The sequence below is a fragment of the Chaetomium fimeti genome, assembly GCF_033439085.1.
Source record: "Chaetomium fimeti strain CBS 168.71 chromosome Unknown B0H64scaffold_3, whole genome shotgun sequence".
Taxonomy (NCBI): Eukaryota; Fungi; Ascomycota; class Sordariomycetes; order Sordariales; family Chaetomiaceae; genus Chaetomium; species Chaetomium fimeti.
The window spans coordinates 1,263,483-1,278,558 of NW_026944331.1; the positions used below are offsets into that span (position 1 = coordinate 1,263,483).

Below are 15,076 nucleotides of genomic sequence, written 5' to 3' on the forward strand. Positions count from 1 at the left end.
CCGTAACCTGGGTCTCAGGTAGGTGCCGGGTTGGGTGCGCTGCTTCGGTGCCTGACAGGAACAAAATTCAAGAGTACTAAAAGTTCAAAAGTAATGGATACACCCGGGATCGAACCGGGGACCTTTCACTGAAGCACATTAGTGCGGGGCGAAAATCATACCACTAGACCATGTACCCAACTTCCTTGAAGTTATAGAGTGACGGCGTTGTTTGGGCTCGTATTGGGGAGAATGGCGAAAGTCCATGCTAGGGGTATGGAAGTTGACGTACCTATTACGAATAGTTACTGTAAGTTACCTATACAATATAGACCTCATCGGCCAAAAACGGACTCAAGTGCAGATGTCGACTGGAGGAACGAAACGAAAGCCACCTTATCTTGAAGTTCAAACAACCTGTATTTACTCCACGTACACCAAACCCAAGTGTTCCGCTGGCGGAAAAGCAGGAAGCTGTGTTGTAAGAAGTACTCATCTGTAAGCCTTGACAGCGCCAAGAGCCAAGGCCGAAACGTGAGATGCAACAGGGGAGAGCCCCTGCACAGCTCTCTCTCTCCGTACCGGCGCCAAATCAACTCCTACCTACACCTCTCACCACACCGGCGACAGCGTGCAGCATCGCAAGTCGCGCGCAGCTTACAATTCAGAGCTGGCGTTCTTGGATATACCATCACCTCGAAACATCCCATTTTTTTAGCATACGACACCCCGATTCGCGACCTCGACCGCCTCGACCGCCTCGACCGCATCCCCATCGACGATTCACCCGTCACCGCCGCACCGCGCCATCTCGACCAACACCCCGCCTCGTCCTACCCTCCTCCCGTCCCATATCCGCCCAAACCAACCACCTAAAAAAAAAAAGAAGAAGAAGAAAAGCCCCCAATCGCAACCCTCCCCTCCCGACAACCCCCAACCAGAAAAACCAAAACCCCCCCAGAAAAGAAAAACCCACCCCTTGCGCACACCCACCCACCCACCCACGACATAATACACACACACACACATAAAAACTACATGGCGTCGTGGTACAAGGACCTGCTCACGAGCGCGTCGTCGGGCGTGTCGCGGCTGCAGCGCACCTACTTCGGCGGCGAGTCGGACGGCGACACCGACGACGACACCCACGTCTGCCGCGTCCTGCGCGGCTACTACGCCGAGAAGGGCCAGGCCCTGCCCGCCTGGCTGCCGCCCGACCCGCGCGCCCCGCCGCCGCAGCAGCAGCAGCAACCTGTTTTTGCGGCTGGGCAAGGGGGGCAGGGGCGGTATGGTGGGTTGGGGCAGCAGGTAGGTCAGCAGGGTGGGCAGGGGCAGGGTGGGGGGTTGAGTAGTCTTTGGGGGGATGGTGGTGGTGGGAATAATGCCGCCGGTGGGCGGGGGCAGGGGCAGTTTGCGAGTAGTCGGAATCCGTTCGCCGGGGGCGGTGGTGGTGGTGGTGATCCGGGGCAGCGGCCGGGGATGGGCGGGCAGCGCGCGGGGAGTTACCAGACGGCGGGGAGCGGGAGGACCGATGCGATTAGTCCGGCATCGGGTGGGTCGTCGGGCGGCGTCAGCGCGCAGGAGAAGCTGAAGCAGAGGCTTTGGGGTGGCGCGAGGACGACGAGCCCGAGCTCGGGCGGGCCGTTCCAGCCGCCGGTACAGCAGCAGCAGCAGCAGGGGCCACCGCCGGCACAGCAGTCGGGGAACAGATGGGGGTGGGGGAACCAGGGGGGCAGTGGGGGGGATGGTGGCGATGGCGGTTATGGGGCGAGGCGCACTGAACGGCCTGTTATGAGCACGAATGCGTTGTGGTCGGATGGAGGGTTCGATAATCCAGGTCCGGGCGGCGCCCCAGGAGGCCGAGGACAAAGCGGCGGGAGAAGCTATGGGCTGCCCAGCAACCCTAGAGGAGGACTGCCCAGCGGTCCACGACCGCGATAACAAGCCATATATGCGGAGACGAAAAACCGGGCTATTGGGCTAGTAATGCTCTCTCATACCGGTTCGTACACAACAACACAACACATCTTGACCGGCAGGATACAGCACTACGATTGCTCCATCCATCCGCTTCTGAATAACGCACCATCGCCGCGTCCAGAGGCTTCGCCGGTTGTGCGCACAAGGGAGGGGACAATATCACTCGACGACGGGGTATATAAAGGAGAGACTGTGTATTTATGGGATGGGCTCATGGACCTGCTGGTTTTTTGAGTCTTCTTGTCTGGCCGGCCAGGACGATAGTACTCTAATGGCGTAGCAGCAATGGGAATATGCGACACTGACCTTTACTGTACCTGACTATTGAATCAATGCTTGTTGGGTAAGAGATATTGAAGCTTTACAATGTTGTCGTATTTACTAAGTGGTAAGGTGGTTCCTGGTCAAGTTATGTATTGTTGTCGGTCTCCCGTAACCCTTAATGGGGGATGACGTCCCTGGGGGTACGCGTCAGGGGCAAAGTGTGACTGGCACGGCGAACAGGGACTAAGTAAATGTACTTGGCTTGCGCCACCATTTTGGGGGCGAAATAAGTACCACTACGGATTACTCCCGTCCCTTACCCCTCCAAGCTCGCATCATCAATCGCGGGGGCCGTTTCTCTCAGCACATGCAGCTTTAAAAGGACCAGCTGACACCAACAACACACCACTGCACTCGCCTGTGACATGCGCCTCTCAGACATTCCGCTTTCAATTTGCACCTGTGCGAGGCTGTCGGCAAGGCAATTCAGTAAACCAGTAACCCCGCGATTACTGGTTTTCTAACTACCTACCCTAGCTTAGCAACGCTGTAAAGCCGCGAGTGACTGACGAGATGACCCTAATCACAAAGATGACGTCGACCTCGTCGACGGCAAACCCCAATCCGGAGCCATCCCCCTCATCGCAACAAACAACAACAAACGCAACCACCACAACCACCACCCCGACAGCCACAGCCACATCCTCATTTTCGACCATCTCCCATCCAGCGCCCCGTCCACCCTCGCCATCGGGCAGCTTCTACGCCATGAGCGACGACGAGGAAGGCGACTATGACACCATCACCCACACCGAAACCGGTCGCGGCGTCAAGCTGCTCTTCTCCAAATCCAAGGTCTACATTCACCCAACCCCTTCCGCCCGCGACAACATCGCCGGCTACATCGCCCTACTCCAACAGAAACACCCCCAGGGCACGTCGTCCTCTTCCGCCGCTACCACCACCGAGACCAGCAATGACCAACAGCAGCGCCCAACCTCCTCCTCCTCCTCCGCCGCCAACCCCCGCCCAGCATCCTCCGACCTCCTCCTAGCCTGGCTCCCGGAATCCGCCCTCGGCGACGCCGCCTCCATCTACGTGAAAGTCGACCTCTGCGACACCGACTCCCCGCCCAAGCAATCCTACCTCGTCCCCCCGCCACCCACCATCACCACCCACCCGGCCACGGGGGTCGGCCACTACGCCTTCGCCGTGCCCGTCTCCGCCGTCTACTCGCTGCTGGTGCGCCCGCCCAGCGTCGGCTGGTGGTACGGCAGCGTGATCCTCAACTCCCGCGCGGGGGATAGTTTCCCGCCGCTGTTCTTTCACGATAATGAGTGCCAGAGCACCCTGCTGCAGAAGCGCCGCCGTGCGCGCGATGCGTTTGATCCGTTTGGGGATGCGGGGGAGATGTTCTGGGGTGGGGATGAGGTGCTGCGCTGGCTGAAGCGTTACGTGCCGGTGGAGCGCAGCGTGGCGGAGCCGAATGTGTATCTGGTCGAGCCGAGTGAGGAGGATAGTCTCGCGTTTGGGGGCAAGGGGCCCGGGAATGTGAGGACGGTTGTTGGGGGTGGTGGTGATGGGAGGGGGGTTGGTGTGCCTGGGGCGTCGAGGGGTGCTGCCGCGGCGGGAGGTGCGGGGAGTAGGGACGGTGGGATGGATCCGTTTATGAAGTTTGTCAAGGAGACCGGGTGGAACATCATGGAGAAGTTCAGCAAGGTCACCACGTTTACGCGCCAGACCGCACAGGACGTGCTGGATAACCCGCGCGTGCCGCCGCAGGTCAGGAGGCTGCTGCGGAACGCCGAGGTGCAGACCCTGCAGGAGGAGTTCGACAGTGCGCGCATCTATCTCGCGCGGTGGGCTATGGGTATCGCCGAGCAGAGCGAGCGCGATCGGAACCAGAGGATATGGACCGCCCGGGAGGTTATGGAGTTGGAGGACACCGACGTGGGCGAGTTTGAGCTGCTCGACAGCACGAGCAGCCTGACGCTGGAGCAGATGAGGAAGCCGGTGACGCTCAAGGAGTGGAAGAGCTTCTTCGACCCGCGGACGGGGCGTTTGTCGGTGACGGTGGACGAGGTCAAGGAGCGCGTGTTCCACGGCGGCCTCGACGCGGAGGACGGTGTCCGCAAGGAGGCCTGGGTGTTCCTGCTGGGGGTGTACGAGTGGTACAGCACGGCCGACGAGCGGAGGGCCCAGGCTGCGTCGCTCCGGGATGCCTACATCAAGCTCAAGGGCGCCTGGTGGGAGCGCCAGATCGACAAGGGCGGCGAGGGTGAGGAGGGCGAGTGGTGGCGGGAACAACGGGGACGTATCGGTAAGTATCCCACTAGGCATCCTCTCGTACATGTCTCTCAATACATGTGTCTAACCCATCCACAGAAAAAGATGTCCATCGCACCGATCGCAACGTCCCCATCTTTGCCGGCGAAGACATTCCCCATCCGGACCCCGACTCGCCGTTCTCCACTGTCGGCACCAACGTGCACTTAGAGCAACTCAAGGATATGCTGCTGACCTACAACGAATTCAACCGCGACCTGGGCTACGTGCAGGGCATGTCAGACCTGCTCGCCCCCATCTACGCCGTCCTGCAGGATGACGCCCTGGCCTTCTGGGGCTTCAAGTGCTTCATGGACCGCATGGAGCGCAACTTCCTGCGCGACCAGTCCGGCATGCGCGCGCAGCTGCGCACGCTCGACCACCTCGTGCAGTTCATGGACCCCAAGCTGTACGCGCACCTCGAGTCGGCCGACAGCACCAACTTCTTCTTCTTCTTCCGCATGCTGCTCGTGTGGTACAAGCGCGAGTTCGACTGGCCCGACGTCCTGCACCTGTGGGAGGTGCTCTGGACCGACTACCTCACCAGCAGCTTCCACCTCTTCGTCGCCCTCGCCATCCTCGAGAAGCATCGCGACGTCATCATGACCCATCTCAAGCACTTTGACGAGGTCTTGAAATACAGTAAGCCCCCCCCCCCCCCCCCCCCTTTCCCTAGCACAATATGATACCCATTGCTGACACCCTTTCGTTAGTCAACGAGCTCTCGTGCACCATCGACCTCGACTCCACCCTCATCCGCGCCGAGGCCCTCTACAAGCGCTTCCACCGCTTCGTCGACGCCGTCGACAAGAAGGGGAGCTTCCCCGCGCCCAGGCCACGCATCCCCGAGCAGGCGCCTGAGCCCGGCCCGTCTGCTGATACTACTACTGCTGCTGCTGCGCCGGCCCAGGGGACCGGTGGCGGCGCTGCTGGTGGCAGTGGTGGTAAAAACACGGGGAAGGCGCCCGCGCAGCCGCAGAAGCAGCAGAAGCAGCAGCCGGAAAAGGAGAAAGTGCTTACTCCTGAGCTGAGGACGTTGCTGAGCCGGCAGGTGGAGGTGCTGCCGCGGAAGGAGGTGGCGAAGAAGGGGGATGGGTTGGCAGGGGTTGGGGGGAAGTGAAGCTGCCTAGGTCCTTTTTTTTCGAGCCGATCTGGTGAGAGTTCTTTTTGTACATACTTGTAAGGTGGGCATTATGTGGTGGGTGGCATGGATGGGGGTAGCATGATGGGTTATGAATGGGATGGGGGGGAAGGGGGGTTGTAATTTAGGTACTCATAGGTAGCGTATCCATGATGCTTCTGGCAACTTCCCAAGTCGAGTGTCATCTGCTTACCGTGGCGGCTTTCTCGCATTTCACATCGCACCGCAATCCAACCGGGCACTGAAACACAAACAAATAAACGCCATCGTTCTTTTACTTTTAAACGGCCGATCAACTTACAAAACCAGCTAACTATTCTACAATGCCCAGTTCTATCTATCTAAAGCTCATCCCTCTCCGTCTCCACCTCCGGCTCCGCCGCTGCCGCCGCGGCGGGCGCCTCCAGATCCTCCATGGCCATGATCTTGACCACCAGACTGGTCCAGCCAGTAAAGTGCTGCGTGCGCTGGCCCTTGCCCGTCTCGGGGTTGTACTGCTCCCACGCGAAACCCGTCTCCTCCCAGCTCTGGTAGACCGTGTCCACCAGGTTCCTGCGCAGGCGCGAGTACAGGTCGCGCGCCGTTTCTTTGTGTGGGCCCTCTTGGGTAGCGACGTTCTGTTGCGGTGGGTTAGTATTTCTCTCTTGCGGGGGGATAAGGGGATAAGGGTTAGGTGGAGACATACGTGAAGCTGCACAACGGCCATGTAGTTGATGTTCATCCAGACGGGGCTGCGCCAGTAGTTCTCGGCCGTGCCGTAGAGCTCGTCCGCCTTGCTCAGGCTGCGCAGGCCGTGCGGGCTCCAGAGCTCCTCCTCGTCGCCGATCAGCTTCAGCAGCTTGCCCAGCTTGGGGCTGTCCGCCTTGAGCAGGCCCGTCAGGAACGGGAACAGCGAGATGTACCCCTTGTGGCAGACCAGCTGGTTCTCCTCGAAGGCGTCCACCGTCGCGTCGCAGTAGCAGCCGTCCTTCTCAGACCAGTGCAGGTCGTCGAGGTTGCGCTCGATGGCGGTCAGGATCTGCTTGTAGGAGTCCACGTCCTCAGCCAGGCCCAGCGCGTCGCCGATGTTGATGAGGGATTTGGCCATGGTGCCGACCCACGACAGAAGGTCGACGTGCAGCTCACCCGGGTGCGGCGGCTGCGGGCGCGGGTAGTCGTCCAGCCCACTGGTCAAGCAGTGCGTGGTGGTGCGGCCGCGCCAGCGGTAGCCCTCCTTGGTGGAGAAGGCCTCACGATCGTACGACTTGATGTCGCCCGCCTGGGTCTTGCGGAACCAGTCGAACTGGCGCTTGAGGAGCGGGTAGAGGCGACGGAGGTACTCGAGGCCAACTTCGGGGTTGTCGAGGGAGGCAGTGGCGAGGGGCTCATCTTGGGAAAGGTGCTCTCCGCTCACAGGAAGACTGCCGTTGGTCTTGGCTAATTTCTCGACAAAGGCGTCAATGACCAGAAAGAGGGTAGGCGGGTTGGCGTAATGCGGATACTGGGTTTGGAACTCGCCGGGGACTTTGCTGCGCGCTTCATCACCGAGAATCTGCTCGCGACCAATCCAGCCGTCTTCGTCCATCAGGTTGAACCAGCTCTTGACAATCTCCAGCGTGAGGTCAATGTCCCAGTCAGCGATGGGAAGCAGGTGGAAGCCCTCATCCCACAGGAAACCGCGGGGGAAGAAAGGCCGGGAGGGGATGCTCGTGAACAGTTCAGCCGGGCCCTCCAATGTCTGTTGGTTGCGGGCCCGCGCCTCGGCTGTTTCCTCCCAGAAGCCTTCGTTCTCCTCGTCGTACTCGGGCGCGTGAGAGCGGTCCACCACGGACTCGCCGTAAAAATAGCCAATGCCTCCGATCAGGTTGGAAAACATGCTGCGGCCAAACTTCTTAAACTTGTCCGCATTGAACGGCGCCTTCGGGGCAAACACGCCCGAGAAGCGGTCGCCAAAGGATTCAGTGGTCTCCTTGATCTCCCTCGACAAATCGGCACTCGTGAGCTCCTTGCCGGCTGACTCGCTCGAGAAGATGACGTCAAACTCAAAGTCTCCCTCAAAGACCCTTTGTACGATGTGGACGTTTCCACTGCCGGGTCGGTTGCTGAGCAGGTACACCTGCCACGGTGGTGGGGGGTCCTGGACATCGTACTTGTTCTCCACCAACCAGTCGATGCCCTCCTTGAGCTGTCTGAACAGAATCGGCTTCGCCTGCCACATCTGCTCCTCCGGGTAGGTCAGCGACTGGACCACGGTCTGGCCCGGTCCTCGGATGCTCGAGATGTCATGGTCGCTCTTGGGCTGGACCCCCTCGCCTTTGGTGACGACAAGCTTGTAGTTCCCCAGCGACTCTGACCGCCCCTTCAATGTAACATCGCCTTCGTAACCCTTCTCATCCTCGCTCTCCAAAGCCTGGAGCTCCGAGTCGGTCCCCTCTTGGGTGACGTAATACGCCAGAATCGTCTTCTGGTCCTTGGGGGCATCGTCGTTGAGCACACCCTTAATACGCGCCGCCCAGCTGCCACCGTGTGCACCGCCAGGAACCTTGATGAAAGACGTGGTGAGGTCGAGGCCGTTTTGGATGTCGTGGATGGTCTGGATGCCGCCCCGTCTAGGGTCGTACTCCTCCCAGCCATAGCCCTTCATGCCCTCATTTTGTTCGCAAGTGTACCGTATCGCTGTAACCAGGACCCAGTCAGCTCAGAAATATAAAGAGGGCAGTGCAAAAATTGGGATGAACCAACTGTTCTGAAAGTCGGTGTATGTCTCGATCTTGCCCCACATCAAGCCCGTCATCAAGCTCTTGGGTATCCTGGGGCGCACCCCGAAGTAGAGGTTTGGTCGGTAGGGGCCCCATAGCAAGCTCTGATTATTTTGGCGGCCGACTTCGCTGTGCAGGATGGATTCGCCGTCGTCGGTCGTGCTCGCGGATGCAAATGTTGCGATGCCTAACAATCCGGTGAGGAAGGCATTGAGCCAGCAAAAGCCAAGCATAAATCTCAATTGGCGTCCCAGCGCCATGATTATGCTCTACGGTAGCTTCGCTTGATAAATTAGCGTCATAGGTCTATAATGTCATGGATGGTGGTCTGTCGAGGCAGGTCACGAACCGTTTAGCATGTGCTTCCCGTCACCGTCTGTTGATTACGTGGTATGGAACACGTTCACGTTAGCGCTGGAAGCTCCAATTGGGGTCCGAAACTGGCTTGGCATCTCATCTGGCTCTGAGCTTTCTGTTTCAGAGAGCCCCACTGTAAATAAAACGTGGGGTATGAGATGAATGTGGGGACCCATTTTTGACAGAAACAGGCGCACGGACTGCAGACCCACCTCAGATCTTGGACCCCAACTCATCCCATCTCCCACAAACTGGAAAGGATTGGGGGCCGCGAGGATGACACCTTCTCGATATGATCATGAATGGAAGATTTTAAAGTTCTGACATCCGCCGCGGGTACAACGGCCGAGGGAACCAACAAACAGTATGCAACCCAACTGGAAAGCACTCTATCACCGTTTAAGTGGGAGTCCACTGCAGTCCGACGACAATCAGTCTCATCCATTTCGACTCTACACAAGCTCGACGGTCGGGATTGGAGTCATGATTAGTTGCGTGGGGCACAAGAAACGATTCAGGACTCACACTAGTGGCATATGTCGACTGCAGGTTCGGCACAATGTCAAGGGTATTTTCGGTCGGCGACATCTGAATGTAAGGAATTCGGGCCCCGCGAAAAACAGTGGCGAACACGGTCCGAGGAGAGCAACCTAGTCCCGATGGCAGCCCCTCGAAGGGAACCCCCCCCCCCCCCCCCCCCCCCCCCCGCGCCCACGTTGTTCTTCTACTCGTGGCCTTTGGTTGCTGCTCGGTATTATTTGTCATGAAGTACCGGTATCAGGTATGTCCATTAGCATACCCATGTGTGTATGTATGTACTTGCAGGCCCGGAGCACGTGTGTGTCTAGCAACCCGCCGGATGGTCGAAGGTTCGCCAACTCAGCTCTTGTCGCCCAACACCGAAACCCCCCGAGTCCACTTGCTCGCCACCCCCACGGTGGCAGACTACTGATAGCCAAGTTCTCGTATTCCTGTGTCTCGGGGGGTGGGGTTTCGTGCAAGAGTCGGGAGCACGGCACGAAAACCATATGACTTCACGGGGGTGGTTCAGATGTCCGAGCCGCAGGGAGTCTCGGGATACCGAAACAAAGCCCTCGTGGGGATCTCATGGGTATCGCCCCTCCTTCCAGGGGGATTGTCGATGGACGTGCAGGATCCCCCGCATCGCCCTCGTGTATCCCCGGTGAACACATGGTCCCCGAGAACCTTTCGGGCTTCTAGATGGCCTGGTTATCGGCGACCTGGATATCACCTCATGCCCCCCCCTGCGTCGGTTCGGCAGCGATTGTAACGGTTGATAGTTAGTGAGTGGCCCGGCACGACACGACCTGCATTGCATCAGAGTCTAACCCGCAACAGGCGAAATGCAGCGGAGATGTTGTTCCTCCTCCTCGCCACATGCAGGAGCCGCCCTTGGCCATCGATCGGGTGTCATTCAACAGGGGAAAGCTGCAGCTCAACCGCCACATGGCCAGGGGTGGGGTATCGAGAGCGAATTGAAACCACAGAGGAAACGGCGTGGCTCGACAATCTCTGCATGGCTGTGGCGGCAACAAAACCGGACGAGCGGCCGACTCGAGCGAGCCGAGGCATCGGCCTTCACCGGGCGCTCTCATTATCTTTCAATAATGGTTGCGGACGTCGTGCAACAGTTCATCGGCGAGCAATTCGGGGCGTACATGCTTGTGGAACCGGATGTTGAAAGGAAAGAGGCTCTACTGAGACATCATGCCACAAGTAGCTGCGTTCGGGATTGGATGGGCTCGAGATGGGCAAGCAAGGGCCACCTCACATTTTGGTTCCGACCCGTTGAGGCGGACGATGAAGAGGAGATCCTTGCCTTTCGGCGGACGGAGAAATATGCTTCTTCTGGTTCCAGGTTCAGCTGCTCGAACCGGAATCCACAGTTGGCGCTCCCCGAAACTTCAACGGTGCTGAGTATGAGGGACCCGCAAAGCGGCAAGAACTCAGCTGGCGAGCCCGCAATGTCTTACTTACCAACCATACTAACACGACAAAAAATCAATAGATGGGTGGGTAAACATTCTTCATTCTCGAAAGCCCTGTTCCACCGCATGGGATGGCCAGCTGCGGCCTCAAGTTGTCCTCTTTGAGTGCAAAAGACGTGGCTTCGAGGTCCGCTTACTGGGCGTTCGCGTATCTGGGTAGAGACGTCGATCTATCCAGGTCCCAATTCTGGCCCGGACGAAACCCGTCGGCAGTCCAACTGCCCCGCCTCCGGGGAGTAACTGCAACCCCTTCAGCAGATCTCCTGAACGCCTGCCGAGGCAAACGGGAATCACCGACCACAATCATGAATGTAGGACCGCTGGCCGCTACCACCAGGCAGTATTCGATTTAGGGTGCGCCGAATCTGTGACCGAGAAGCTGTGGGCGACCATCGGACTCTGCCCGGGACCATCCCCCGCCGATCCAACCGACCGTGCAGTAGTCTGCCGCAACGCTTCGCTACCAAGCCCGCACGGTCAACACTCCACGAGACAGCTGGAGACACATTAATGGAGGCACAGAAATGGAAGACGGGCGGCGGTGGCTGTGTGACCCTTCGACAATCTTCCACAGCCCCCCCTGTCCAGCAGCCGGGATTACAAGACACACACACATTTTCAGATCGCCTCTCCTTTTTGTTCCTTGCGCGAGCGCAGCAGCAGCGGCCGGGAATAAACTGCGGAATACTACGTCAAAAGAAATGGGACGGGGTGTCACGTTTTCTCGCGTGGTTAGAGACGCACGCGCGCGGCACACGACGCGGCGCATGCGGGTGCGTGGACCCATGCGCATGAGACTTGAGCTGTCATTCTGGGGTCGAATTGACCCGACTCCGAGGCCGGCACTTCCTGCCTTGGTCATTCGCAGCGCGGCACTTCGTGCGGCACTTATTCTTGGAGAGAGAGAGAGCGAGCGATGCGATGGGAGTCGTCGTACTCTGTCGTGTTGCTTGCGCAAGTCATGGAGCCTACGTATGCCCAAAACGTAGGTTGAAGGATACACTTCGTGGTAGCCTGATCAACGACGTTGCGTAACCACCTCGCATATCTCGCAAATCCGTGAACCAGAGCGCTGGGTTCTGAGAAGGGGACCAGTGCCAAGCCTCCCCGATTAGGCCCCCCAGCCTGCACTGCAACATGTTCCGACAAAGGGCGTGATTATTAATATGAGGTGAGAGAACAACTGCGAAGAACTTCGGAGGTGAGGCTGAAGATGAGAGGGAAGTGCAAAAACTCTATTCGTAAACCATCATCATGAGACTGCAGAACAGCTAACAAAAAACAGCGTAACCAAAATGCCTCCATTCCCCAAAAACCCATCCAACCACCACCTGTATGCCACCAACCAGCCCGAACCTGTTAAAAAAAAAAAAGTGTAACAAAAGAGAGGAAAACTGCTTCTCTAACCGTGGGGTATATGCAGAAGTGAAAGAATGAGAGGTGAAGAAGAGGTGGGAGGGTAATATGAACAGCAAAAGAAGCGAAGGAAGGAAACCCAAACCCAAAAACCAATCCCAAAGAAGAACAGGGGTCTATGCCAAGTCCCAAAGTCTCGCAAAGTGTGCAGCAGCAGCAGTACCTTTTCACAGCCACACCAACCTCGCTTCCCAACCAACCAAAGCCCAAAGACCAAAAAACCAACGCCGTCAAAGAGTAAAAAAAAAAAGGAAGACGTGCACACAAAGAAAACAAGACCCAGACGTCAACGGCAACGGCGGCCACGAGGGAGGGGAGAGAGAATCATTCCCTCTCCGAGACTGAGACACGACGGGATGGGCGAATGGGGCTGGCTCCGTCGTTGTCTCGGGACCCCCTTCAGGCCATGCCCATGTGCTGCTGCTGCTGCTTGTTTCCGTTCGCGATCGGCACCGTTCAGCTGCACGCTAATTCGTCAGTCCATCTTTCCCCAGAAGCGTTTTTGTGAGTCGGCCATCTCCAGACAGTGCCAAAAACCGAGAGGCGGCATCCCCGTGCAAGGGAGGGGGGGGAAGAAGAGGTGGAAGGGAAAAGGGGGGGTTTGAGTGAAAGGGTTGGATGATGAGCAAAAACGTACCCATCGGATCGGCAATGGTGATGGATGTGATGATTTCACATGTGCCCCTGGTCCGCCCCCGAAGGGTCGAAGTCGTAGTAGGCCCCGGCGTAGGGCGAGTCGTAGCCGTGGTAGACCTCGCCGGTGGCGTCGACCATGGCGCCGTGCCCGTGGGCGGCAGCGGCCGCAGCTGCCGCCGCCGCCGCCGCCGCCGCGGGGTGTGGCGCGTAGCTGGCGTAGGGGCTCATGTGGTGGTAGAGGGAGGAGTGGTCGACGGCGGGGCCCGGGCCCGGCGTGCTGCTGCCCGTGGCGGCGTGGATCACGCTGCTGCTGCTGCCGCCCGTGTGGCCGCTGTGGCTGTGGGTGTGCTGCCCGGTGCTGGCCGAGGCGTGCCCGCGCGCTACGACGTGCCGCATGTTGAGCCCGCCCCATGGAAGGCCTGACAGGTCGCCACCGTCCTCGAAGGTGAGGTCCTCGGCGTCTGGGATGTGGTATGCTGACCCGGCGTACTGCTGGTTCTGTGCGTCGCGCGCCGCCCGGTCTTTTTGCTCGCGCGCTTTCTCTCCTGTTAAAAAGGGGGTGAGGGTTAGATTTCGTTGCGTTTTGGGTGGGTGTGTGGTGTTCGAGGCTCGGACGTACTGAACTTGCGCTGGGCGATGCGGTTTTGGATGCGCCGCCTCTCATCGGGCTCGGTTACCTCAGTCCAGTCGTCCGTCTTCTTCGTCTTGGACGAGGGCTTGTCCCGCTTCGAGATGGAGGATGATGAGTGCCTGGATGATCTTGAAGACATCTTGGATGATGGTTCTTTCTCTGTGTCGGAGCCTGACTGGCCGGTCGTGGTTGATCTGCTGCCCTTCTTGCTGCTTCGACTCTTCCCTGAGAGGGAAGGCGGAGGAGGGTAGGTGCTTTGTCTCGGTGTGGAGTGACTGCTCCGCGACCCAGTGTCGTCCCACTCGTCGAATGAGTCGTATGGGTGGTGGACTTCTATGTAGTCTTGATCTTCAAGGGGTTGGTACGAGGACATCTCAAAAAGAAGAAAAGGGGAAAGAGGCTCACAGGCCGGGACGGTGCTCTGCTTCTTGTATGATTCAAGATCTCGTGGTTTCCGATTTGGGAAACGATGTTCGAGCTTGATTCTGCTTTCGGATTCAAGTGGCGTCCACTCGGGATGCTTCGATCACTTATATAAACGTCTGAACGTGGACGAGAGGCGGTCACCGTTGAGAGGCTGCCTTGTCGTGGAGGAGTCGGCCGAACGACAGTTTACCAAAGATGGAACTGACAAGGGGCTTAGCGTTGGAGATGCTGGTCCAGAGCTAGAAGACCGTTATTTGCGGCGTTGGCGTAGTACGGATGAGAGACAAGTCGGGGAGTCAAGGGAAGGATGACGCGCTCCACGCCGTGATATAAGACGGGCAATCCCGAATCGGGAGGGCTGGACTCGGTGCCGGTGAAGGGGGGGAGGGGGGGGGACGAGGCATGCAGGACCTGTTAGTGGAGCGGCCTGGTCCGGGGTGGTTCAAGTCGCTGGCCCTACGGGTAGTGTGGAAGAGAGTTGCACTACGTGGTGGAGTGTCCAGTCGAGAACACCCCCGTCCCGAGGCCTCAAGGGGAGTGACAGGGGGCAGGGCTAAGTGGGTGGGGAGGAGGGCACGCATGCGGCGCACCCGTCATTGACCCATGGCGGGCGGGAGCAGGGATGACGGTTCGACGGCTATCGTCGACGATGCGTTCATCCGCCCGGGGGGAGGGGAGGGGGGTGCTTGCTGAGTGTGAGTGGGAGATGAAAGTGATTCCCTCCCCCCCCCCCCACACTCCACAGCTTCATGAGACCCCCCCCTTCTCTCCCCCCCCCTGGTCAACTGCTCCCAGCTTGTCGATGGTGGGCTTACCCCCAGATGTGCCTCACGCTCGGCACGGCATGCGAGTGCATGCGCACGCGGATTGGCAGAGGCACGGCAGCTGCAATTCGTAGGGCGAGCCCAGCCTCATTTTCGATGTGACTTTGCCTCTCCTCCTCACAAGTGTGTGTGTGTCACGGCCAACGTTTGGATCGACAGCAAGATTAGGTAACCAAGAAGTAGTGAGCAGCTGAGCACTGTGTCGGGACGCGTTTTTCGGCTTCACCTCAAGCGAGGAATACGACCATCCCGGTCCGCACAACCCGAGCCAAGCAACTCACTGCCAGGTCGCCTGAGCCGTTTGGACAATCATCAATTGGGGAAGATCCAAACGGATAAAAATAAGATAA

At 58.7% G+C, this 15,076-nt stretch overlaps 5 protein-coding genes and 1 non-coding gene across 6 annotated transcripts; 3 read left to right on the forward strand and 3 right to left on the reverse strand.

Annotated features, from left to right (window-relative positions):
• Nucleotides 1-94: 94 nt before the first annotated feature.
• B0H64DRAFT_t64 lies at nucleotides 95-178 on the reverse strand. Its single transcript has one exon. It is a non-coding gene; the product is annotated as a tRNA-Ala (tRNA).
• Nucleotides 179-970: 792 nt separating this feature from the next.
• B0H64DRAFT_430985 (Sec1-binding region of Mso1-domain-containing protein) lies at nucleotides 971-2,352 on the forward strand. Its single transcript, XM_062805945.1, has 3 exons — nucleotides 971-1,287; nucleotides 1,384-1,767; nucleotides 1,817-2,352. The coding sequence occupies exons 1-3, from the start codon at nucleotides 1,018-1,020 to the stop codon at nucleotides 1,961-1,963; spliced, it is 801 nt and encodes a 266-aa protein (XP_062660477.1). The 5' UTR covers nucleotides 971-1,017; the 3' UTR covers nucleotides 1,964-2,352.
• A 639-nt stretch (nucleotides 2,353-2,991) lies between these two features.
• On the forward strand, nucleotides 2,992-5,668 carry B0H64DRAFT_416204 (rab-GTPase-TBC domain-containing protein; the record flags this gene model as incomplete). Its single annotated transcript, XM_062805148.1, has 3 exons — nucleotides 2,992-4,543; nucleotides 4,609-5,190; nucleotides 5,262-5,668. 3 exons carry the CDS (start codon nucleotides 2,992-2,994, stop codon nucleotides 5,666-5,668), a joined length of 2,541 nt encoding a protein of 846 aa, XP_062660478.1.
• Nucleotides 5,669-5,938: 270 nt separating this feature from the next.
• Nucleotides 5,939-8,873, reverse strand: B0H64DRAFT_390861 (glycoside hydrolase). The gene is made up of 4 exons (XM_062803431.1): nucleotides 8,777-8,873; nucleotides 8,411-8,705; nucleotides 6,375-8,344; nucleotides 5,939-6,306 (listed from the first exon to the last, which is right to left on the reverse strand). Exons 2-4 carry the CDS (start codon nucleotides 8,685-8,687, stop codon nucleotides 6,031-6,033), a joined length of 2,523 nt encoding a protein of 840 aa, XP_062660479.1. The 5' UTR covers nucleotides 8,688-8,705; nucleotides 8,777-8,873; the 3' UTR covers nucleotides 5,939-6,030.
• A 1,080-nt stretch (nucleotides 8,874-9,953) lies between these two features.
• On the forward strand, nucleotides 9,954-11,533 carry B0H64DRAFT_114846 (uncharacterized protein). The gene is made up of 3 exons (XM_062797847.1): nucleotides 9,954-10,088; nucleotides 10,144-10,817; nucleotides 10,954-11,533. Exons 2-3 carry the CDS (start codon nucleotides 10,149-10,151, stop codon nucleotides 11,302-11,304), a joined length of 1,020 nt encoding a protein of 339 aa, XP_062660480.1. The 5' UTR covers nucleotides 9,954-10,088; nucleotides 10,144-10,148; the 3' UTR covers nucleotides 11,305-11,533.
• A 1,096-nt stretch (nucleotides 11,534-12,629) lies between these two features.
• On the reverse strand, nucleotides 12,630-14,023 carry B0H64DRAFT_114855 (uncharacterized protein). Its single transcript, XM_062797848.1, has 3 exons — nucleotides 13,465-14,023; nucleotides 12,847-13,390; nucleotides 12,630-12,669 (listed from the first exon to the last, which is right to left on the reverse strand). The coding sequence occupies exons 1-2, from the start codon at nucleotides 13,847-13,849 to the stop codon at nucleotides 12,882-12,884; spliced, it is 894 nt and encodes a 297-aa protein (XP_062660481.1). The 5' UTR covers nucleotides 13,850-14,023; the 3' UTR covers nucleotides 12,630-12,669; nucleotides 12,847-12,881.
• Between the last annotated feature and the right edge of the window lie 1,053 nt (nucleotides 14,024-15,076).

Bases quoted from the DNA above. Each gene is read 5' to 3' on its own strand.
- B0H64DRAFT_430985 (XM_062805945.1), top strand. From the start codon at position 1,018: ATGGCGTCGTGGTACAAGGACCTGCTCACGAGCGCGTCGTCGGGCGTG. The intron at 1,288-1,383 runs GTAGGTCAGCAG...GGGCGGGGGCAG, and splicing joins ATGGTGGGTTGGGGCAGCAG to GGGCAGTTTGCGAGTAGTCG. The intron at 1,768-1,816 runs GTTATGAGCACG...TCGATAATCCAG, and splicing joins CGAGGCGCACTGAACGGCCT to GTCCGGGCGGCGCCCCAGGA.
- B0H64DRAFT_390861 (XM_062803431.1), bottom strand. From the start codon at position 8,687: ATGGCGCTGGGACGCCAATTGAGATTTATGCTTGGCTTTTGCTGGCTC. The intron at 8,345-8,410 runs GTTGGTTCATCC...TCCTGGTTACAG, and splicing joins ATACACCGACTTTCAGAACA to CGATACGGTACACTTGCGAA. The intron at 6,307-6,374 runs GTATGTCTCCAC...CCACCGCAACAG, and splicing joins TGGCCGTTGTGCAGCTTCAC to AACGTCGCTACCCAAGAGGG.
- B0H64DRAFT_114846 (XM_062797847.1), top strand. From the start codon at position 10,149: ATGCAGCGGAGATGTTGTTCCTCCTCCTCGCCACATGCAGGAGCCGCC. The intron at 10,818-10,953 runs GTGGGTAAACAT...GTATCTGGGTAG, and splicing joins GACAAAAAATCAATAGATGG to AGACGTCGATCTATCCAGGT.
- B0H64DRAFT_114855 (XM_062797848.1), bottom strand. From the start codon at position 13,849: ATGTCCTCGTACCAACCCCTTGAAGATCAAGACTACATAGAAGTCCAC. The intron at 13,391-13,464 runs GTACGTCCGAGC...CCTTTTTAACAG, and splicing joins CATCGCCCAGCGCAAGTTCA to GAGAGAAAGCGCGCGAGCAA.